Source organism: Xenopus tropicalis, chromosome 8 (assembly GCF_000004195.4).
Source record: "Xenopus tropicalis strain Nigerian chromosome 8, UCB_Xtro_10.0, whole genome shotgun sequence".
Classification (NCBI taxonomy): Eukaryota; Metazoa; Chordata; class Amphibia; order Anura; family Pipidae; genus Xenopus; species Xenopus tropicalis.
In genome coordinates this window covers 110,534,480-110,560,254 of record NC_030684.2, presented here as the reverse complement: position 1 = coordinate 110,560,254, position 25,775 = coordinate 110,534,480, and the positions used below count along the sequence as shown (strand labels likewise).

Sequence of the window (25,775 nt, the reverse complement as noted above, 5' to 3'; positions counted from 1 at the left end):
ATATTAAAATATTTTTTATCCAAAACTGTTGTGAAATCTAAATGTAGATTTACCTGCAATGAAAAAAATATAAGAATATTATGAGCTTATTCTTGAAAATATATAGTATAGATCTGGTAACTCTGCATTAGGGCATAAAAAAGGAGTCTACAGTAAAAGCAAGAAGTAAATTGTTGATAAAATGTTGTGTTTGCATTCAGTGTCACCAGATTTCGCTTTGTGTTTGCTGATGCTTCTCAAGCTTAGCGAAGCCTTCAGATAAAAGCACCTGTCAATATGTTAACCTAATTATAAAGTATCCAAAGCTTTAAAAGAGATCAGTGGTGCGAGGAAAGGAGACATGATTCCTAGAGGGATTGTCATGGAAAGCAGTGTAAAACATAGTCTCGCCTCTGTACTGTTTCCATCTGTAAGTGGTGTTTAGACTAACAATCGCTCTACTTCCAAGGAGGAGGTCAGTGCTGCTGTAATTAGTTGCAGATGCAAGTTGTGTGCAGTAGGTGAGGGGGCCTAGTCCACACCTTCCTCTTGTCACATGCAAAGAACATTAAAACATTCAGAGCAGGGTGAGATTATATTCCTGTAGTTCAATGTGCTGAAAAAAATATATCTGACCTAAAATAAGTTAGACGGGATATTTATTTTTAGTTCCCTTTATAAATGCTTGCTTAAGAACAGTAATAGTACAGCATCTTCTGTTATTGTGATAATCTGGTATAAACACTTTGGTATAGTTATAGCTTGTGGCAATGGTTTCAATAGGCTAGAACAGTACTCTCTAAATGATCACATGTAGTGGCCCAATTATTTCTCATACACTGTGTTTGAGGGCTGGATTGTATTAAAATCATGATGTCATACAATGAAGTCTATGGAGCCCTTGAGTAGACAGGGGGCCATAAAAACCCTTTGAAGGGCCACATCCAGTCCGTAGGCCTCCAGTTGGAGGAACATGTGACAACGCAGGGAAGGAACATGTGACAACGCAGGGAAGGAACATGTGACAATGCAGGGAAGGAACATGTGACAACGTAGAGAATGATGTGCAGAACATTGAGTCATGTTTATTCTGAAGAGGGTGCACAATGTTTTAAGGCAAGGACTTAAGGTTAAAAACGAGGCCCTAATCTTCATTCCAGTTTACTGCTCTAAATCAATCATGCTTGGGATCCACATTAGATTCTTCAACAAAACGATTTATAATGAGACATCATCATTTTGCCACACCGTGTGCAAGGGTGAACTGTATGTAAAAGGGTGAGCCTTCAGAATCAGCTTAATCCAATCTGACCAGGCACTGTGGGCAGTTAAAATGAACAGTGTATGACATAATACAGGGGGTTTAGGTTCAGTGGCAGATTTAATTGTCTTATTATGTGCCTGAGGTGGTTGCACACTGGGCCCAGCACCAGGGACAGAAGGTGGGCAGATCAATGGTGGGGATGGGTAAATAGTGGGGCTGGGGTGGGTCACAAGCAGAGCCTGGGTACAACCTGGGGCCAAGGAATAATTATTCTGCCCCTGTACAAGTCCCATAACCAGACTACTATATTTTTCTAAGACTACCTGCCAAAAGCAGGCCATTTGTACCATTCTACATGAAAAACAGGGCCTAGGGAATTGAGATTTTGGGGGTGCCCATACACTCGGGTCCATTAGACTGATTCAGCAGCTTATGAGGTCTACATGCAAATTGTTGCAAAATAGTACTGTCCACAGTATGCACAATTTTAAGACCAGGGGCTCACCGTGTTTATCAATTAGCATAGATAGGACAGTGGAGAAAAAATGACCTGCTGCTTTCCACCCTGTGTCTGCAATTGCACTGGTAGGCATTGCATCAGCTTGTCAGTACATAAACATGGCAGATTTTGCACCGTGTGACGACAGGCTGGTAAGCTATGCCAGTGGAGAAAGCTTGCTATGTCTTAGATCTGAGGTTCCCAACCGTTTTTTATCTGTGAACCACATTCAAATATAAAAAGAGTTGGGGAGTAACATCAACATAAAAAAAGTTGCTAAGGTCCTCAATAAGGGCAGTGATTGTCTATTTGGTATCCCCGTGTGGACTGGCAGCCTAGAAGCTCTGTTGTTTTATGCAACCAAATCTTGCCATCAAGCCAGGAATTCAAAAACAAACACCTGCTTTAAGGCCACAAAGAACAACATCCAAGGGGTTGGTGAGCAACATGTTGCACACGAACCACAGGTTGGGGACCACTGTTAGATAAATACTGCTTACATGTGGGGGAAAAAACTGATGACATTCTTTTATCTGAAAAGAAATGAACCTGCAATGAACACATTTTTAGAAATAGGTGTCACATCACTGAATAAATTATTTTGAGACAACCACAAATAAACACCAAAAAAGCTAAAGCAGGGCCAATGCAGTTTTCATCTGATGGGATTTTCTAATCTATTTGATAGACACCTGGCAAGTTTTCGGCCAAATGTCAGCCAGCCAGGATGTTAGGAGAAGCACAAGCCAATAAGCTGCCAACTCAGTCTGGAGGGGCCAAGTCAGCAGCTTTTATCTGTAGATGCATGACCACCTTGAGTGCTGAGAAAGGCCAGCATACATATATATGGATTTTAAAACCATGTGTTCGGGGATATTTCTATGATCTATTTCCAAAAATCTGTACATACCTTGTTGAATATCCTTCATGTCCAGATGTAAACTGGATATTAAAATGCCCACAGCCTGAGACCTCTTCCCATCCAGTAGCTTTATAACCTAAACATGTAAATAGAAATGGTATCATTAAGGCTTCCTGTTCTTTTTTAAGAACCATGCATACATAAATCCACAATCGTTGTGTCATTAGACAGCAACCCTTATAAAAATCAGAATGCCATTAAAGAAAAAAAGCACAAAACTATGGATATTGAAAGCACTATCTCTAGCAATTGCTACGCTCTGCACTGCTGATTCTGATTTCTAAAATAATGTAGAAGAAAGTTGCTAAGAATGACATTTTCTTTCATTATGCAAAAATCTATCTATCTAAAGCAATCTATTTTTTAGTTTAAATGCCATATAAAAGAAAACATACTCTTCATATTCACCTAGAAATGCTAGTACAAGTATGGGAACTGTTATCCAGAATGCTCGGGACCTGGGGTTTTCTGGATAGGTGGTCTTTCCGTAATTTTACATACTTTAATGTCTACATACTTTAAGGGGCAGATTTCTCAAATTGTGATATTAGAGCTCACCAAAGAAAAACTCACCCACTTTCTATGACTTCCTAAGGGATTTTTAGAAACTACTTATCAAAAGGTGAATGTTAGAGTTTGTCATTTGATACATAGTCTTCTAAAAATCCCATAGGAATGAATAGAAAGTGGGTAAACTTTCCTGTGGTAAGCTCTAATTTCACACTTTGATAAATCTGCCCCTAAGTCTACTAAAAAAATTACTTAATAATAATAAAAATAATAAATAAATCCAATAGGGCTGTTTTGCCTCCAATAAGGATTAATTATATCTTAGCTGGTATCAAGACACTGTGTTATTATCACTGATAAAAACAAAATAATTTTTAAAAATGTGAATTATTTGCTTAAAATAGAAAATATTCTATAGGTGATGGGCTTCCCATAATTTGGGGCTTTCTAAATAAGGGGTTTCTGGATAATAAATACTATGCCTGTATTGTACTGCAAATGTTTCTGTACAGAAAAGCAGGCCATACACGCACCGATAATATCGTACGAAACCTCGTTTCTTACGATATCCGTGCGTGTATGGCAAGACGGCAAGTCGATCGATATCACAGAAGGCTGCTGATATTGGTCGACTCGCCGATCGTGCGGGTTAAAAGATTTTGATCGGGCGCCATAGAAGGCGTCTGAGCAAAATTTGCCGTCAGGGCTGAATCGGCAGAAGGAGGTAGAAATCCTATTGTTTCTACCTCCTTATCTGCCATTTCAGCCCTGAACGTTAGTGGCGGATTGGAACGATCTTTCATGCGACCGATGGTCGCACGAAAGATCGCAAATTACCACGTGTGGCCACCTTAAGACTGAAATCAGATTGGGCAGTTAGATATTAGCCTTTGCACAGAAAGCCCAAAAACACACTAGATCTGTGATCCCCAACCAGTGGCTCCTGAGCAACATGTTGCTCCCCAACCCCTTTGATGTTGCTCCCAGTGGCCTCAAAGTTGGTGCCCATTTTTGAATTTCTTATTTGGAGGCATGTTTCGGAGGCATAAAGGCCATCTGTACTGCTAAACAGTACCTCTAGTAGTCTGCCAGTCCACATTGGGCTACTAATTGACCAATCTAAGTCCTTATTGGTCACCTTCTTGGAAAGATTTTGTGCTTGTGTTGCTCCCCACCCTTTTTTCATTGAAATGTTGCTCACAGGTAAAATAAGGTTGGGGATCCCTGCACTAGATAGATAAATACATAGTATGCTATAATTAAAAGGGTATTCAGAACTCATTAAGCAGTGTTTCCCAAACTGTGGGGCTGGATGCTCAAGGGGGGTCCAAACCTGTGAACTAGAATGGCAGGTAGATTAGATTAAAGTGAATGCGAACTGGCTCCCCAGAAGGCAGCCAATGATAACTATTTAGACCTTTTGATATTCTCTTTCAGCTAAAAGACTATGGGTCCAAACTGCTAGAATTAAAAGTTTCACAATCAGCCCCCTATACTATAATTAAGGAAATCAGTAGAATTCTCAGGCAAGAAAAAAAAGTAGAAAAAAGAAATCTCTGTGATAAACACCCCACACCCTAAATCCTTTTATTCTAAATATTTGAAAAGTCCATGGAGTGCTCCAGCCAAGAATCTCAGGGCTCCAAATACATATACACATGGTCATAATTACACATGAGGCTGGGCCCTCTGGGAGTGAAAGAAAACCATTAACTCTCTGCTGACTGCTTGTATCTATTTTGTAACGATCATTAAAATGGCAAAAACGGCTTGCCTCCATAAGAACAGACATTAGGGCATAAGAAAAGGCATTACATTATATGATTATTATTTTGAATCCTTTATTGATGATTAGAATTCATTGCAGAGCCAAATAATAAAGTGTTTATATGAAAGCACAAGTTTGTTTTACTAAAATACACAAATAACACACTGCAAAAAATCAAGTTGTAAGGGAAAAGATGAGTGGTTTTGATTTCTAAATATAGAAGTTCATGTTAAAAACATGGTTTCATCAAAGCACACACTTCTACTCCTGCTGCATTTTAGATCAAAAGAAGGGTTAAAATGGGAAAAAATTAAATTATTTCTTGCCCATAATACATCCTGCCACCTTCTACAGAGAGAGACACTGAGATAGTATTCTCCCTGAATAAAGTGGGTGGAGTTGCTTTTTTTTTTGTTGTATTAAATTACATTTGCAAGTTATAAAAAAGTTATAAATAAGAATACACAGTTTGCTATATATGTAGCATGGCACTTAGTAAAACAATTTTAGATATGCAATCTCATATCAGTATAATATTATGATTCATTAGATAAAGTTCACAATAGACAGTAAGCAAACTTATGTATTCAGAATAAAAATACTGTGCCTGCTTTTCTATGACATTAGCAGCCTTAAAATGCAAGTTGGTCTTGAGACTATTCTTTACTATTGTCTGTTTTTACCCTAAACTGAAGTTCAGCATTCTATATTGAGGGGGGGGGGGGGGGGGGCTCCCACTAGGTATATGTCTCATCCATGGTTCCCATGTTTTTTGGAATATATTCATATACAGGTATAGGACCCATTATCCAGAATGCTCGGGACCAAGGGTATTCCGGATAAGGGGTCTTTCCGTAATTTGGATCTCAATACCTTAAATCTACTAAAAAATCAATAAAACATTAATTAAACCCAATAGGATTGTTTTGCATCCAATAAGGATTAATTATATCTTAGTTGGGATCAATTACAAGGTTCTGTTTTATTACTACATAGAAAAAGGAAATCAGTTTTAAAATTCTGAATTATTTGATTAAAATGGTGTCTATGGGAGACGGGCATTCCGTAATTCGGAGCTTTCTGGATAACGGGTTTCCGGATAAGGGGTCCAATACCTGTATTACCTAAGGTTACATGTGTGAGTTCATTAATACAGATGCAATTTAATTTGGACTTTATTTGTAAAATAGATAACAGAGGGGATCATTTTTACGCATACAAAAAGGGTATAGTGCATAGGTGTTTTTATGTCTGCCTCTTTATTGCATGTTATTCACAAAGAACAACAAAATAGTGTCAGGGGATGCAAGGCACTCTACTCTGGCATTAGTAAATAAGCCCTCATGTCTTTCTAGTGAACAGTAATAAATTAAATAGCATTTTATGTTTTCTGCTAAAAACACAGAACAGAAATGGTTGCTACTGAAAATATCTGAAATCATTATATGAAATCATTACTGTTTCCAATTTTTTCTCTTAAGAAGTAAAAGTAGGAGGGTTAAGGACACCCTATGTGTCTTAATTCAGAAGTAAAGTAGAAGTTAAAAGGTAAACAGAGGGGACATAAGCTGTGTTCAATGAATATAAACACTATAACAAAAGTTGTAAAACAGCAACCAGGAAGGCAAAGATAGAAAATGAGGAGCGAATTGTGATAGAGGGTAAGAATAACTCCAAAAAGTTTTCAAGTGTATTAATAAAATGCAGTTTAAAAGTGTGGATCCTTTTAATTATGGTAACAGTATGGTTATAACGGATAGAGAAAAGGCAAATGTGCTAAATCAGTTCCACCTGATGGCTCAGCTCAATCTAGTCAGTTGGTGATGCAAGACATGGTACATAAGGGTGAAGATTCACAGAGCTACTAGTAGCAGCTACTTTTTGTGGCTACTAAAATAGACAATGCTGATCATTTACTGATAACTGTCTCTATGTGTGTTTTAGCAGGGGCAGTTCTCAGTATTCTCTATGGCAGGTTATTTTCTGGTGTTTAGAAGCCATAAAAAAGTAGCTGCTACTAGTAGCTCTGTGTGTCTTCACCCTAAATGTACTCAAAATTAATGTGAACAAGGCACTGGGCCAGAGGGAATATACCCTTGGGTACTGAAATAGTTAGTACAGTTTTAGCTAGGCCTCTGTTTTGGATTTTCTCAGACATGCTGTCATCTGGTATGGTACTGTTAGTAAGGCAAGCTTTACATCATGCCTGAAAGCAGTTCTAATGTGTAGCGCTGGCTCTTTCTGAAAGCTCAGACTCAGGCACAATGCACTGAGATGGCGCCTACACACCAATATTACAACTAAAAAATAAATATATATTTGTGGTTCAAGAATAAAATTTTAAATGGTAGAGTGAATTATTTGCTATGTAAACAGTGTAATTTAGAAATAAAAAGTATACCATAAAAATCATGACCATATCCCTAATCTTACTATGTTACTATGTAACAATGAGATGAACTGTAGCATTGTGGGATGTCACTTGTTTAGCTTTTATTTGATTAATACATTCACTAATGAAGCAAAAACAAAAAACAAAGGTGTACCTTATCACGACTGTGAGAATATTTTAGTCTGATGTACACGGTTTCTCACAGCAATGTTTATATAACTCTTTGATCTAACCCAAACTATTTTTTTTAATATTACCTCATAAGCTCACAAAGAAACTGGCAAACTAAGCCTAACTTGACAAACCCATCCTCTACCTACTAAGAACAAAGAAGTGACTGACCTTGCTTTTTCCTCAGGGCAAAAAAACCCAAAGGCCTACATTCCTGAAATGAGTACAGAGCATATATAATACTGAACTATAATACTGACAAACCTAGTCAGACTCTGGGTGTTTGTTAAGCCACTTTCTTTCTGATAATTCAATATGGGGGCTGACTGACAGATAACATTTCTGCATGGTTTATAAGAAATCAAATCCAATTAAGCTACCAGCAGCCCAATGTTGTTTCTCATGGGCAAGATGGATTATGGACACTAGTGGATGCACCCTTGGGCTAGAGGACATGCTTCTATGCTAGTCTATGAAATGTTTCTTACTGCTTACTATGTAATTTCCTCTTAATTCCAAAAGCAAATTACCACAGAACTCTGCAATGGCACACCCAGAGCCAGTTATAAACAGTTTGCTAAGAATCATACATAGGATTACAAAACTATGTAGCAGGTAAAATAAAAGCAAACACCACTACATAGACTTTTTATAAGAATCAACCATTGCAAAATTTTACAAAAAGCAATCAACAAAGGAGAAGCAAGCCATTTCAGGGTCCCCATTATTTTTACTTTTTTAAAGAAGTAAAGAAATGGAAATAAATACAATATGTCCATTTAGATTGTAAGCTCTACGGGGCAGGGATCTCCCTTCTTTTGTAACCTGGCTGTGTAGAATGTTAAAAGCAACTGTACCTTTTTATTTATTTGTATTCATTATTGTACTGTGCATTTTTTACCTATTATTGTAATGATCCCCTGTTTAATTGTTTATTAATTATTCTGCTGTACAGCGCCGTGTACATGAGTAGAGCTATATAAATAAAATATACATACATATTTACCTCACTAAGATTAAAAAAAATCACCTGAGAGTATCCCTATATAAAAGTACCTAATTTAAACTCTGTGGGGAAGGGGGGGTTACAACAAAACAAGACAAGACCACAGTCCTATTTTAAAAAGACTCCCTTTTTTAACAAAGGTTTTCTTATGCTAGTTCATACATAAAAATGAAATCCATGTACTGTACCTTCAGCACATGCACCTTGTTTTAACATGAAGCCATTAAGCCAGTGATCCCCAACCAGAGGCTCAGGGGCAACATGTTGCTCCCCAACCCCTTGGATGTTGCTCTCAGTGCCCCCAAACCAGGTAGTTATTTTTGAATTCCTGTCTTGGGGGCAAGTTTTGGTTGAATAAAAACAAGATTTTCTACCAAATAAAGCCCCCTGTAAGCTGATAGGGTGCATAGAGGCTCCCTAATAGCCAATCTTAGCCCTTATTTGGCTCCTCCATGAACTTTTATGGTGCTTGTGTTGCTCCCCAAGTCTTTTTACATTTGACTGTGGCTCACGAGTAAGAAAGGTTGGGGATCCCTGCATTAAGCACTCACAAAGGAAGTCATGATGGACAACAATCAATTAAGCTGGTTTAAAACCTAAACACAAAGGGCCACATTCATCAAAGTATGAGTTTGAATCCAAAAATGGGAAAAATTCTGATTGGATATGATAATTTCTGTTGATCACGAAAATGCTTATGGAAAAATCTGAATAGTCACGATAATATCGTATTGGCGATCCGAAAGTCACAAAATTTTCTTATCTGAACGATCATAAACAGCGGGCGGGAAAATCTTTCTGACTTCTGTGCACAATTTTGGAAGCCTCCCATAGGACTCAATGGCACTCTGCAGCTCCAACCTGGCCCACGGAAAGTCATGATACCGAAGCTTGAATCCGAAACTTTCGTACTTGGCGCAACAATACGATTTTGTTGCACAAATTTTGTCACAAAGTACGAAAAAGTCGCGGAAAATACGCTCAGTACTAAAAAGTCGGAGCGTTCGTACATTAATAAATCTGCCCTAAAGTCTCTGTTCATATCTATTTAGACAGTATTTGAAAATAAAATATTTCTTTGCAGCAACAGCTACTATATAAGCCTTTATTTATAGTGCCAACCAATGTACTCAGTGCTCACAGATACTGACCTTCTTACACATAAGGGTATATTTATCATGCTATGTAAAAATTGAGTAAACATTACCAGTGATGTTGCTCATAGCAGCCAATCAGATGCTTTGCTTTCATTTTCTAACTGTTGAAATCTAATTGCTGATTGGTTGCCCTGGGCAACATCACAAATAATGCTTCACTCCACTTTTTACACAGCATGATAAATATACCCTATAGGGTTATATTTATCATGCTGTGTAAAAAGTGGAGTATAACATCACCGGTGATGTTACTCATAGCAACCAATCAGATGCTTTGATTTGGTTTTCTAACTGTTGAAATATAATTTCTGATTGGTTGCCCTGGGCAACATCACCAGTAATGCTTCATTCGCTTTTTACACAGCATGATAAATATACCCCATAGGTCCCTGCCCTAGACGAGCTAACAGTCTATCACAGGCATCCTCCAACTAAGGCCGGATATGGCCCCCCAAGGTAATTTACCCGCCTCCACTATAATCTGATGCGAGGACGCAGTGAGGAACCGGAAGATGCAGCGGGGGAGCAGAAGGAAGCAGCAGGGAGAGGGCCATAGTATAAGGACATGGGTGAGAACTTTAGTCCGGCCCCCCAACAGTCTGAGGGACCATAAACTGGCCCCCTGCTTAAAATATTTGAGGACCCCTGGTCTATCACATTCACACATCACACAGCTGTGTCAACTTCATCAGGTAGTAATACCCAACAAAACTCTTACAAGTACAGGGAGAACTTACAAACTCCTTGCCTCCTGTATGTGTGTGTGTACTGACATAAAGAATCTGCCTGTCAGTGTAAACATTGTGGAAAATTCCATCATGCTTTCTGTAATTTCTCTTTCCTGGACTCCAAAGAAACAGCATACACCATAGTGGATGCTGTTTCGAGTCCAGGAATGAGGAAAACTCTATCATACTTACAGTAATTTCTCTTTCCTGGAAGAAAAGAAAAGAAACAGCATCTACCATGGTGTATGTTGTTTCGAGGAGTCAAGGAAAGAGTGGATGTTAACATTAAATGTAACATGGGCCCTTTAGGACTCCACACAGCAGTTGCTGATTTTACAAAGAAGCTTATTTTTACAAAAGGTATTAAGACCACAGCAAACACACAGTTTTTACAAGTGTAGTGTAACCACATGTTATATATGTAAATATATATATGAAGCCCTTTCATTACATTTATATGTAAATAATCAGCTGTAGACAAAATCTAAAACAGCATAGCAAGGCACAATGGAGAAACAGCTGATAATAAAGAAAATCACCAAGACAAATCCATTACAAAGGAGCTTAAAGTAGCACTATGGAACAAATATAAAACACACACTTTAACAGTTTATACCTGACTATCAATGTAAAGTATGCTTATAGAAAGTAATGCTCATTTACATTTCCTGCAGACATACTAATGGAGAGGAGGGTGAATACTTTGTTTGAGGAGGCTACCAATACAAGGATTTACACTGAATAACCTAAAATGATTTAAGAATATATAGAGAAGTTGGTTTATTTTTAGTGATGCTGATTTCCTGAATCTTTATTATTCTCCATCTATGCTTGCAAACACCAAAAATGAAAAAATAAAAGATTGCACACCAGGAAGATGCTCTGAATATAGCTTATTTAAATTATATTGTACAAAAATTGATTGGATCAATGCACATCCATAGCCCAGGGTTAATGATAACACAAGTGAATATATTTTTATAAGCACAGGTTTTTAGTTGCAAATTTATCATAATAATGTTGCTAACCTCTACACCACATCAAGGAAACCCCTTTTTATAGGGTAGCGGCTTCCACTTGCATTACCTTGGGAAGTGTCTCCTGACAATGGACTGGTCTCAAAGACTGATCCCCCCCACTGTAACTTTTTCTAAGACCAAAACCCATTATTAAATGTAATGAAACTAAATAGCTTTACAGGTATGGGACCAATTATCTAAAATGCTCTGGACCTGGGTTTTTTTTCTTTCTATAATTTGGTCCTCCATACTTTCAGCCTACCAAAAAATAATTTAAACATTAAATAAACCAATAGAATTGCTTTGCCTCCAATAAGGATTAATTATATCTTAGTTAGGATCAAGTACAAACCGGATTCCAAAAAAGTTGGGACACTAAACAAATTGTGAATAAAAACTGAACGCAATGATGTGGAGGTGCCAACTTCTAATATTTTATTCAGAATAGAACATAAATCACGGAACAAAAGTTTAAACTGAGAAAATGTACCATTTTAAGGGAAAAATATGTTGATTCAGAATTTTATGGTGTCAACAAATCCCAAAAAAGTTGGGACAAGGCCATTTTCACCACTGTGTGGCATCTCCCCTTCTTCTTACAACACTCAACAGACGTCTGGGGACCGAGGGGACCGAGGAGACCAGTTTCTCATGTTTAGGAATAGGAATGCTCTCCCATTCTTGTCTAATACAGGCCTCTAACTGTTCAATCGTCTTGGGCCTTCTTTGTCGCACCTTCCTCTTTATGATGCGCCAAATGTTCTCTATAGGTGAAAGATCTTGACTGCAGACTGGCCATTTCAGTACCCGGATCCTTCTCTTACGCAGCCATGATGTTGTGATTGATGCAGAATATGGTCTGGCATTATCTTGTTGAAAATGCAGGGTATTCCCTGAAAGAGATGACGTCTGGATGGGAGCATATGTTGTTCTAGAACCTGAATATATTTTTCTGCATTGATGCTGCCTTTCCAGACATGCAAGCTGCCCATGCCACACGCACTCATGCAACCCCATACCATCAGAGATGCAGGCTTCTGAACTGAGTGTTGATAACAACTTGGGTTGTCCTTGTCCTCTTTGGTCTGGATGACATGGCGTCCCAGATTTCCAAAAAGAACTTTGAATCGTGACTCGTCTGACCACAGAACAGTCTTCCATTTTGCCACACTCCATTTTAAATGATGCCTGGCCCAGTGAAAACGCCTGAGCTTGTGGATCTTGCTTAGAAATGGCTTCTTCTTTGCACTGTAGAGTTTCAGCTGGCAACGGCGGATGGCACGGTGGATTGTGTTCACTGACAATGGTTTCTGGAAGTATTCCTGAGCCCATTCTGTGATTTCCTTTACAGTAGCATTCCTGTTTGTGGTGCAGTGTCGTTTAAGGGCCCGGAGATCACGGGCATCCAGTATGGTTTTACGGCCTTGACCCTTACGCACAGAGATTGTTCCAGATTCTCTGAATCTTCGGATGATGCTATGCACAGTTGATGATGATAGATGCAAAATCTTTGCAATTTTTCGCTGGGTAACACCTTTCTGATATTGCTCCACTATCTTTCTGCGCAACATTGTGGGAATTGGTGATCCTCTCCCCATCTTGGCTTCTGATAGATACTGCCACTCTGAGAAGCTCTTTTTATACCCAATCATGTTGCCAATTGACCTAATTAGTGTTATTTGGTCTTCCAGCTCTTCGTTATGCTCAAATTTACTTTTTCCAGCCTCTTATTGCTACTTGTCCCAACTTTTTGGGGATTTGTTGACACCATGAAATTCTGAATCAACATATTTTTCCCTTAAAATGGTACATTTTCTCAGTTTAAACTTTTGTTCCGTGATTTATGTTCTATTCTGAATAAAATATTAGAAGTTGGCACCTCCACATCATTGCGTTCAGTTTTTATTCACAATTTGTTTAGTGTCCCAACTTTTTTGGAATCCGGTTTGTACAAAATACTGTTTAATTATTAGAGAAATCAAAAATAATTTTAAAAAATTTGAATAATTTGCTTAAACTGGAGTCTATGGGAGATGGCCTTCCCATAATTCTGAGCTTTCTGTATAATGAGTTTCTGGATAATGGATTCCATAACTGTATTACTAAAAATAAACTAGTAAATGTGAATTGATTCAGTATAGTAGTATTTCACATGAAATTAAACATTCAAATTTAGCTTGATTTTGCAAAATCTGTAGCTTCCAAATGTTGTCCTTCTAATAATGGTAAAACAACCAATCAAATGTCTGCCCAACACATTGCAAATCTAGGACCAAATATGTAAAACAAGACACCTAAGATGGGCAAACTTATGCAGAGCTTATTATACATGGCACACTTATTACCTTTATAATAAGAATTCCATGTTCACTGGTTGCAACTTTCAACTTATTTCCAATTTTTTATAAATATGCTCAAAATCCAGAAAAAAAAGCTTACAGAATTAACTTACAGATTTCTCTGAATTCCAACACCCATTAAACTACCTAACTATTTGTCAAATGATTTAAATATCTGGCTCGATTACGTTTAGTTCTTTGCATACAGGATCCAAGGCTTGCAAAATTTCTTCCTATGATTGTCCTTGGCCATATTGTGGTGATATTTCAATGTCCTGACCGTCAACACATGCAAGCAATTAGCAAGATGCAAGGGAAAAGAAGACGCCAACAAGGCCGTTATCCTAACCCCTTCTTGGGCTTTGATATGTTAATCATGGTGCTGACAGACGTACTGTGATGGATCACAACTCAACGTATCTCAAAACATCTCTAATGGGTGATCCAATTCAGACATACACATTGCTCCAACTATACACAGAAAAAAATGCACTTTATCTTGCGCAAGACAGATTGTTGGTGTGCTGCTCTGTATGTTAAACACAGCAAAGCACCTCTACAAATTTTTTGAAGCCAAAAAAATTACAGTGGTGTACCCATATGAATAAGGCTCCTAAAACACACCTAATATACAGAAAACCTAAACTGTTCCATTTAGGCAACTACAAACTCATAAAGAACACATTTATTTCATTACCTTCTATTAAACCAGATAACTCTTGCAAAAACATCACAATTATCATGTATTGCTTACAATACTACTCCACAAATCTAATTATTGCTCTGTATCAGCCTTACACTTTTGCTTTTGTGTAAAACACAAAATACAAAGCACACAATTCTCTGTGTACCACAATACATTCTGAGGCTGGTATCAACAGGGTTGAACTGGCCTGTCAGAATCTGGCACATCTATGAGTTTGGTTGCCTTGCTTCATGCCCTGTAAGTGGAATGTTAATGCTAAAGATCCAAATCTGTTTTGCACACCAGAGTTACACTCTACAACTACGCCCTTCCTCCAGCACTCTATCAAGGGGGCATCTGAGTCCCATGTACCTTATGCTCTGCCAGGAATTGTTATTTGCTAAGCCCTGTGACAAGTCAAGCAGTGTGTTCAAAGAAAAGGCTGTGTTCAAGGTCAGAGAAAGTAAACTCAGAGTTGGCAGTGCAGGGAAGATGGACTGATGGCACACATACATACCTGCTTAGCTTTTGCTCTCTTCTCATAAGAGTCTGACAGTGGTTTCTTCTTCTGTTGAACAGTGGCTTTTGCAAATAGGTCCTCAAATTCTTTAGTGTCTGCAATGTTGGGCTCCTTTAGGTTCTCCCATAACGTATTGCTGGAGCTAGTGATATAGGAAAGATTAACATACTGCAACAAACTTTGTCAAAAAGCTATTTTACATTCATGGGATGCTATAGAATATACATATCCTGATTCCTTTACATGCTTATTAATTAAACCTGCCACAGCAGCTCTCACTCAAACACAGTAAGTACCAACAGAAGCAAGGCTTCTATTCAACAGAGGACATTAATAAAATTGATGCTCACATGTGAAAACTGAATAATGTTTAAAGGCCAAGGGCCAACTACTGTACTTATTTCTTATTATTACATGTAATCTATAAATCAGAGAAAGGGAAAAATTGCATTTTCCGTGCCTTCCTTAGGTCCCTGATTTTTGGTGCTGGAACAAAAATTGTGAAAATGTGTGTATGTGCCCTTTGTTCCAGCCACCATGACCATACTCAAAGTGTTCCATCTTACTCATGCAACATGTCCAGTCACTTAATTTAACCACAAAACAGTGGCATAATCTGCCCAGACACACTCATACAGTACACTGTATACTGCTAGTAACCCTACAATACACTGCCTCTTTTAAAGGAACAGTAACACCAAAAAATTCAAGTGTATAAAAGAAATTCCAATATAATGTACTGCTGCCCTGCACTGGTACAACTGGTGTGTTTGCCTCAGAAACACTACTATGGTTTATATAAAGAATGCAGCTGTGTAGCCATGGGGGCAGCCATTCAAAGGAGAAAAGGCACAGGCACTTAGCAGATAACAGATAAAACACTATTGTATTCTACAGATCTTATCCGTTATCTGCTATGTAACCTGTGCCTTTTCTCCTTTTTTCCAGCTTGAATGGCTGCCCCCGGGGCTACACAGCAGCTTATTATATATAAACTATAGCAGAGTTACTGTAACAAACACACAACTTTTACCAGTGCAGGGCAACAGTACATTATATTCATTTACTTTAAAACTCTTTACTTTTTTGGTGTTACTGTTCCTTTAAGCACATTATGTAGCCTGCCAGTATTCTTCCCATAAATTGTACATCCTGCCAGTCATAATGCTGTGCTCAGCTGGCTATAGTACTTGCTGCACAATGTACTGCTCCAGAGAGTGTTAATACATCTTGCTACACTATCCAGATGGGGCCACTACAGAATATTGCTGTTGTACTCGCTGTAGGATTTACAAGTGTCCCCGCAGTAATCTGCACTAATGAAAAGCAATTTTTTTTGCCAGCATGGATTCGCAGCGAAATTTGGCATTTCGCCATTGCTGAATTTTTTAGCGAAACTGCCTCAAATTTGTGAGGAAAGAGTTGCAGTTGCATCAAAAAAATTCAAAGTGGTGGAATAAAAGGAGCAGTCACAGCAAAAAAGCCACATGCATAAAAAAAAAGGCGTTTTGCCGTTCTGCAAATTTTTCAGCAGTTTCACAAATTTTTGGGCAAAGCCAAACGGGACAGATTCGCTCTTCACTACTCTGCACAGCTGAACATCCTTCTGCTGCGCTTTCCTTATCAGTGGCCATGCATCCCATTACACATGTTGCAAGCCTCGCCCTGCCCACTTATGTAGACTGTGAGTCTCCCTAAGTTTGGCAGACAGGTTGTGCAGACTAATTTTTTTATAGCACAATGGCAGTGGATCCCTTGCTTTATACTACATAACTGGTCAGTGTCCCCTTAGTATATTGAATATCTTGCTTTATACCTGCAGTAAACTACAAATAACTAAATGCAGCCTTACAACTGTGCTTTCTGCAATTATACTGTCCAGCAACCTGTTTGTGCTACAGTTGCACAGATAAACAAAGCAATGTTCCCCAGCCTTTAGTTTCTGTATCTGCAACATCCTAGGAAATTGGTATATTTCAAATTTACTTGGAGAATGTGCCTTCCCATTTGTGCCGTGCTCCTACTCAACCCCCCTCAGCCCTTCATCAAAAATCAGATTACTATAGAACAGTCAGAAGATGATTAGAAGAAAACTTATGACAAAATGTTTTGATTCTCAAAAACATACATTATATTACCTGCCATTTTTTAGTTGAATCCTTGTCCAATACAGCGGCTTCATTGGGCAGCCAGGCTCTACAGGGGCTTTTCGAGGTTTTGACAGCCCAAAAAAAAGCCCGGGGAGTGGTAGAGGTAGTGGTGGAGGAACTGCTGAGCTTCCATACCCAGGAAAAGGAGGAGGTGGTGGAGGAGGACCCCCACCTGGAAAAGGGGGAGGGGGTGGAACAGAACTTAAATCTGGAAGAGGAGGAGGAGGAGGTGGAACAGAGCTAAAACCTGGAAGAGGGGGAGGTGGTGGGGCAGAACTGATACCTGGAAGAGGTGGAGGAGGTGGAACAGAGCTAGAACCAGGAAGAGGTGGAGGTGGTGGAACAGAAGGGAAACCTGGAAGTAATGGAGGTGGAGGAATAGAAGTGCAATCTAAGGGTGTTGGAGAAGAGGCTGTTTGTGAAGATGTAGAGAGGGGGTGGGGAGGTGGTGTAGTAACTGACAAGGAAGCTAAAGGGAAATTGTGCTGTGAATTATCGCTGGGACTTATGGGACTAGCGAGGTTTTGACTGATTGATGCAATATTTAATTTCTTTGGTAAAACAGGGTCATTTTTTTGAGATTTGTCCTCCTCATTGGGTTTCAAAAAAGTCTCACGGTCAGTTTGGATGCATACATTTCGAAAAGATTTTGGAGAATTCTCATCTTCGGTGGAAACACAAACATCCCTTTTCACCCCATTCTGGTGACTGAGTTTATTCTGTAGGTCCGCTTGCAGTTTCTGTATTTCCTCCTCTAATTTTGCTGTCTGAACTGCTTGTTCCCCTCGCACATTGAAGATCGCCACTTCAGATTGGGACTAAGACAATTAAAACAAAGGTGTGTAAAAAAGTAGGCTGTAACATAATGCATGTAACATAAACTGAACTGAACATACGTAAAGTATCGTAACGTAAACTGAATGACATTGTAATCATCAGCCAAGTAATCCAAATGATAATATATAGACCAGTGATCCCCAACCAGTGGTTCATAAGCAACATGTTGCTCACCAACCCCTTGGATGTTGCTTCCAGTAGCCTCAAAGTAGGTGCCTATTTTCAAATTTCTGGCTTGGAGGCAAGTGTTGATTGCATAAAAACCAGTGTAAAGCCAAACAGAACCTTCTATAGGCTGCTAGCCCATATAGGGGCTACCAAAAACCAATTATATCTCTTATTTGCACCCCCAGGCATATTTTTCATGCTTGTGTTGCTCCCCAACACTTTCCATTTGAATGTGGCTCACTTGTATAAAAGGTTGGGTATTCCTGATATAGACAAATCATACTGTAATTGAGCATCTGACACACATCCATTTTTCAAATGAAATGAGTGCACTTTGTGGGTTATCTGTAACATTTGTGTAAGTTCTAACATTCAAAAACCTTAGTGCACAAAACAAACTAAAAGCACCGGGGAAATAAATGTTGGTGGCTAGAAGTAATTACAGAAAAACACTAATTAGCAATGCTGGGTACAGTAGAATGCCATGTCACAATCTGGTGGCTATTTCACAGTTTGCCATCAACTGGACAAAATCCATAAGAATTTAATAAGGTATTGAACTCCATGTTTTTTCCCTGCCACTGTAATGGCTTACGTAATTTAAATATCTGCCAGTAATGCGATAAAACTTTGAAAGAACCTCCCTTTATCCACATTACTAAGAATAAACATCATTAAAATTATTTTACTGCCAGTTTACTTTTATTTTAACCTGCATGCCCCGATATAGATCTTACTCTTTAATCCATGCAATTACATGTAGTAAAAAGCAAAAAGACAGTGACAGTGAAAGACATTAAAAAGACCTAAGACAGAACTGAGCAAACTCCAGCGATGCAGTGTAGGTGTACACAAAATTCTCTAATTACTATCTATACTATTTGGCAACTAAACAACAACTTGTGGATAAGCATGAATCCACGGAGAAATGAGCTTGGAACACTTGCAAACAATACACTGTTTCAACAACCAAACAATAAAAATCCAAAATTTATATGTGCCAACATGCTGTGAGAGAATGAGCAAAACAACCTTGTTTCTGCCAAATACTTCCCTTTGGAGAAAGTTTATCTGAGCTGCAGGCCCACTTTTACTCTAACATTAGTTTATTGCCTTGTCTATTTCTAAAAGTGCTTAGATAATTTGATTGATGCAAGGTGGGCCTCAATGACATGTACAGATCAGCCATGACCTTAAACACAAAGAAGGCTATGTGACAGTGTTCTGGTAAGCATTGCTGAACATCAGAGAACTGTAATAAAGATCCCAAAATAAGTGTGTGAGCTGCTGTGTATCAAGCAGGAACCATTTATGCTAATAAATATTTTTCTGGGTATATTTTTACTCTTGTGTCCTGAAATATTAGATGTACTGCATGTTTAGAGAAGGAAAAATGCCAGTGGAAACAAATATGTTGTATTCATATATTTAGCTTAGATCTTAAATCCTAATGGGATAAACATGAGAGCTGCATGTGTGACAATTACAGCAATTTACTTCATCTTGTGTTTGGATGAAAGGGGACTGGAGCACATTTATCTCAGTACTTAAATATCTCTGCAAAATGTGACTTAGTACATAAAAACTAAACACTGCCCTCTGCTGACCAATAACTTTTTCTGTACCTACTTTCTGTTCTGGAACTGAACTTGGCATTTTGTCTGGCCCTTAGGCTTTGGACTCTTTGCTGAGCACAATGGCCTAACTAAGTTACCACTAAAAGTGATTCAATAGAAAACAGTTTCTTAAGCGAAATATAAAATTGTGTATAAATAGACAAATTACTTCCACTAACTTACTAATACATGTCCATCAAGCCAATGTGTTCAAACTGATATCCTTGGACTAAAAGAGAAGAAGGTAGGTGCAGTTCTACAGTTCCCTGTGCAATATATATGGCCCCTATTTAAATGACAAGCACGTGTCTGTGGATCACATGCTCCAAAGTGCAAGTGTGGTCATACATGTTGCAATCTGCTCATTTGGCCAGGTTGCCAAACCAGCAGATCTTCACCCGATATGTCCTCCACTAATGTTCAGAGCTGAATCGTCAGATATGCAGGTAAAAACAAAAGAATTCTACCCGTATCTGATGATTCAGCAGGCAGTCTGAAGAAGCCGAATCGGCAGCTGAATTCTGCCCATGTATGGCCACCTTCAGCCTTCGCTTATTTTGTTTTCCAAATGAAATAATTCATTATTTTGTACCTGGTTGTTAAATGACTTAGCCGAGTGAGATATAGATGCCTCTGCAACTCTACCGGCCCTAGGGCTTTTATGGCAAGGATCAAAGACTGTCCTAATAGTTTCTAATGCAGAGTGTGCACTGGCAGCCCTACACAAAAATACGAGCAGCATAAAAGCACATTTTATTTTCCATATCGTAAAGTTTCTACTTAAGTTAATATCTCCTTCTCAAATGGAATCTGGAGTGCAGATGAACCCAGCAACAGATAGATGTCCAATTGGTGATTTTCTTTGTAGGGTATTCTAAAGGATTTAGTAATTTATCACAGTCACAGCGAGGTTTTGTAGTATTGTAAATTCTATTTCTGAGCTGGCTTCTAAAAAAAACCTATATGTAATGGGGTATGGGTTATTAAATGGTAATTCTGCAGGACCTACTCATCACCATTAAATTGCTTTCAATTAATATCTATCTGACAGCTGGCAAAAGACAAAACAATTTGCATCTGGCCAGCATTAAGAGAAGTAATCATTTTCTGCCCTGAGAAGAAAACCCATACTAAAAGCACTTCTATATTAATGATAGGTTTGGTTCCATGGCTCAAGAGTAATCAGCAGGGGATTGCAACTGATGAGAGATATTTAGATACCGGAGTATATGGCTGGAAAGATAGAACACTTCCTTAAAGTCAAGCAATGAAAGATATTTATTATATAAGAGTAGTTACCCTAGAAAGAGCAGGTCCGAGCTCCAACAAAGGAGTGGCAGTTTTGTAGGTATCTCTCCCAGGCCATATTGCCTGTAGTCATGGCCGGTACTAGGGGTAGGCAGAAGAGGCACCTGCCTAGGGCACAACAATGGGGACAGCACCAGGCAGGTACCTCTCCTGCCTACCCCTAGTCCACACTCCCTTATCATTGTGTGAAAGAGGCCACAACCACCCCCTCACCCGCAATGGCTTGAGCACACACACACGCAGGCAGGGGGCAGGGGCAAGGTGTTGGACCGGGGTGGCCTAAGGCATCTGGTCAGCTCGGGCCTGTAGCGTAAGGATCCCAGTAGGTAAGGATTCTGGATAGAGGAATTCCCTGACCCACAATTCTGCCACAAACAAGGAAAGTATACTCTCACAGATGAAAATTGTATATAATGGAGAAGGGATCATAAGTTCTTCTAGAATTGGGAAAGCCAAGACAAAGATTAGATCTTGAATTCAGGTTCTAATGCCAAAAGTGATTCTGCCATTTTTATTTAGATTTACTGTACAATTTATTTTTCCTTACATTTTAGGTCACACACATAAGTGTTCTGTCAAAGTTGGCTTTATATTGTTTCCTTAGTACTGTATCTGCATGCTTCAATAAACCCGTGACTAAGCCCATAAACAAACGGGGAAGGGAAGACAGAAGCACCCAGAATGCTGTCCTGAGGAAATTCTTATGATTCCCTGCGGTTCATTTGTGGAAATGCATGAAAATACACACATATCTTACCTTCGTGTAAAATAATCTTCTATTTTAAATGAGAGTTTATTTACCTTTTTGACACATTTTAAAAACTCATACCATGCACATACATTAATTGAGAACAATTATAAAGAGCAATGGCTTGTATAATATGAATCTGGAGTTACCTGGGGATGACATAATATTAAGCAAACTAGCTTTATTTTGTTATAAGTTATACTATAATCCTACATTAAACATATTTTTACAGCTTATGTTGACTACATTCACTTTGTACTAACTATACCACAGTCAATACAGAGAATCCCCTGCAAATCTCTCTCATTGTTATTAGTCCGCAGGAGAGAAAAAACTTTTCACCTACTAAACATTTCCCAGTCTTGTAAAGTGCTTTTTACAATAGAGTATAAAAAACTAAAAAGAGGGAAAAAACTATAAAAAGCTAAGCCAAATCCACTCAAAGAGAAAAACATGTTAGAAAATGAAAAGCAAACCAACTGAAGGCCATCTGAGCAAACTCTTGATGGGATGAAGCCAGGCATCCACCCGACTCCATAAGCTTGTTTAGTTGAGATCATATAAAAGGTTGCATAAACCCTATCTCAACTACCAATTTATCTACAGTCTTTAATTTTTCTGCACACCATTTCATAAACAAAATTGACCCAGGTGCTACCTTAATATGCTGTATTCAAACAATTCCTAAAAGAATGGGTACACACTAGGAACCTTTACAAAAATAAAAAAAATAAAAAATATTTCATGATACTTTCTGGGCAACAAACTTAACCATTATCAAGAAAATAAACCATTGCAAGCTCCAAACATCATTTAAAAAGAAGGAATCTAAACAAAATCCACTGCCAACCACCATTAAAAGTGCAAACTGTGAAAGATATAAAGCACGGCAGCCTCTCAATGCTTTCATCAAAGGCTCAGCTCCCAAACCCAGAGCCAAGGAAGGGATCAATGGGCGATTAGGGAACTGTGAGATCAAGCACTCTGAGTGTTCTGCTGTGAAACTAGTTACTAGGTATATTGCCATAATCACAAACAAACTGTGTGTACCAACCTTAGTAACAACTGGGAAAAAGTAGGGGGGCTACACTTCCCCTTTCATTGCTATCCAAGTTATGCTTATGTAAAAGCAAATTATCAAGTTGGAGGATCAGGAGCAATATGTGGCCCTCCAGTGCAAGGGTATGGCTCTGTGCCTGCTCAGGGTCTCTAAAGACTTCTTGAATGCCATCAACAGTTCATTATAATATGGCCTGAATACATTTACTATGCAAATAGCATGCTATTGCAAAAGGCTGAAAAGCACTGATGAAAAAGAACAAGCATTAATGTGATCAGAAATTCTTACTGCCCAGATCAATTGTGCTCAACCCCAGATGTTGATCAACTACAGTCCCCAGCAGGGTTTTAACCTTTGATTAAAGATGCTGGAAGGTGCTCTAAAGCAACATCTGGGTATCATACTCTAAGAATCATAAGAACTAAGCACATTTTAAGGTCTTATAATGCAGCCTCTGTGCTGGTTCACCCAAAAGACCCAATCCCAAAGTATAAGAAGAGTCAAATTGTGTATGCAAAGCAGTGAGTAGTGTTCGGACTTGTATGTGGGAGAAACCAAACAACAGTTACACCAAGTCCAGATTCTAGACTGCGAGAAGAATGTCTGGTTTTAAAGTGGTGTTAAAGAAGCTATATATGTGAAAACCAAGTTTGAATAAGGGGGTGGGTGTGTGGCATCTATTGTCTACCACACACTGTTTAGGCTCCCTGGATGGTTTAATAACACCTCAAAGCTCCAATCATGCTAAAACAATCAACACTTTACCTTCATGAGATCCCTGACCCCATGCTGGTTATGATGAAAAGACTATGCTGGCTGGAGCAACACTCCAGGGTATTTATTCCAGGAAGATCTTTGTAAAAGTCATCCTTAATTGAGAAAACCAGTCGGATGACTTGCGAAACATCTTCAAGAAAAACACAGCAAGTTGAGTTGATTTGACTTATTGCTACAGATATACCATTACCTGGATGAATGAGAATCTTTACAAACATATACAGAGAATCACTATTAAAAGGATGAGGTCCTACAAAAAACATATAAGCCTTTAATTATAGAGAGAGACTCAAGGATATGTGTGGACTAGCTCTCCCAGATTTGCAGCTGTATTCAAGCATTTAAAAGGGTGCTTCTGCCCCTAAGTGGATAACCCAACTTTAATTCTAAAAGCCCTAAGTACTAGCTCATGGGAGTCTCCCTACAGGCCAGGATCTAATCTCACTGAACCTGTACTGACATTTTTACCTTAATTTCAGACCTAGCCAGACTTTACATACTGGCAGATTCTTGCACAGGGTGTACATTACACCACACAAGCTATAGGCCACAAGGAAAATGATTCAATCCACAGATGCAATCAATCTCTGGCTAACTGGCTGCACATGTGGTGGGAATGTCCTCACATTGGCAAATACTGAAAAACAATCACTAAATACATGACAAATGAACAAGACCTACCAGCAATACTGGGCATTATGCAAATTTAAGCCAGAAAAACTATACTTATGTATGGGATGAGGCAAAAGAGACCATCAGTCAACAGAATGTAAGTGGTTAGTGAACATGGTGTTAACTCTATATAAGCATATCAATGAGAATAGGGGCTATCTAGGAAAGGGGGTCAATGGCTGGTGCATAAGGAAATATGCATGCATGAAATATGCATTTTATTCAACTCAAGTTATCTTCAGAGCCTTATATAGTCTCAATCAGTTACTGCCTAACGATATATTGTGCTTGTGTGGTGGCTTATTTGTTAGTGACTGCAACATATTCTTTACTAAGATTTATGGCTATTTAATTACTCTTTGATGTTGGTAAGCAATGAATTAGACATGAATACCTGAACAGTACTTATATGACCTACACATACTCATATTATTTTACACTTTTGTTCCCTTTCTTTATGTGAAATGATTTAACTAATTGTGTGATCGCAATTCTTTGTATATTGTATTTTTTAGTTTTTTTTTCTATTTCTTTTTGATCTATTTATTTTCTGTGTTTAGATGTTTCTGATATCAGCTACAAGTATTTTGGCTTTTTACCACTGGGGGTTGTGATTGTTAGTCAGATTGTTTAGCATCCTTCCAGTGGTAATGCTATATAGATATAATATCACCATCAGATGGATAATTGCAGGGGTATATAAATACAGTATTTGCATATATATATCTATAATATACAATGTTAATTGGGTCCACACTCACAGGTCTTACAGGAAGCAAAAAACATTATTGGAGACTAATAAAGTTATACATTTTGTTGGCTTCCTGTGAGACCTGTGAATGTGGACCTATGATTAACATTGTATGTATCAACACACCAAGAGGATTGCACATAGGTGTATTTGGTCATTTTAAACCTGAGTGCCGGCAGATACTGACTATTAGACTGACTGTTATATACATGCTGTTTTAAAAACACATTTTGTTTTTCAACAAGAAATCTTGGTGATGCTGGTCTTTTTTGTAGTATATACAAATATATATATATATTTATATACATGTACACATATGCACTTATTTTCCAGCAGATATGTGAATATATATATAATCTGCCTCGATTCTCCAGTAGGCAAATAACCTATTAATTCTCTTTAAACTGCTCATATTATTAGTTGCATATTACCGTTTCTAGAAAACAAATATTTGGAGAAGTGAAAAAGAAAACCTTTCATAAAGAATGAATGCCATGTCACAGGCTATGTACTGAAGCTCACCTTTCTCTTACATGGTTACAATGGGTATTACAGTCAAATTGTTCAAATACCTACTAGTTAAAGCTTTTGACAATAGAACTTCCCTTTCCATTTTATTATGAATCCAAACCTGTTAGTCTTTGTTGTTCTATAAAAGGGGTCCATTTACAGCAGAAATCAAATAATGCTGCCTCCATACTTACTGCGGATCCTGCCTAGATGCTGTAT

General features: G+C 38.3%; 1 protein-coding gene across 5 annotated transcripts in view; it reads right to left on the bottom strand.

Moving 5' to 3' along the window:
* The window catches only part of fmn1 (formin 1), a 122,844-nt gene that overhangs the window by 40,149 nt on the left and 56,920 nt on the right, over positions 1-25,775 (bottom strand). For all 5 annotated transcript variants that reach the window (XM_031890237.1, XM_031890238.1, NM_001129929.2 and 2 more), the window contains 3 exon segments: positions 17,098-17,927; positions 14,957-15,101; positions 2,653-2,740 (listed from right to left, as the gene is read on the bottom strand). In XM_031890237.1, the coding sequence (XP_031746097.1) occupies positions 2,653-2,740; positions 14,957-15,101; positions 17,098-17,927 (1,063 nt within the window).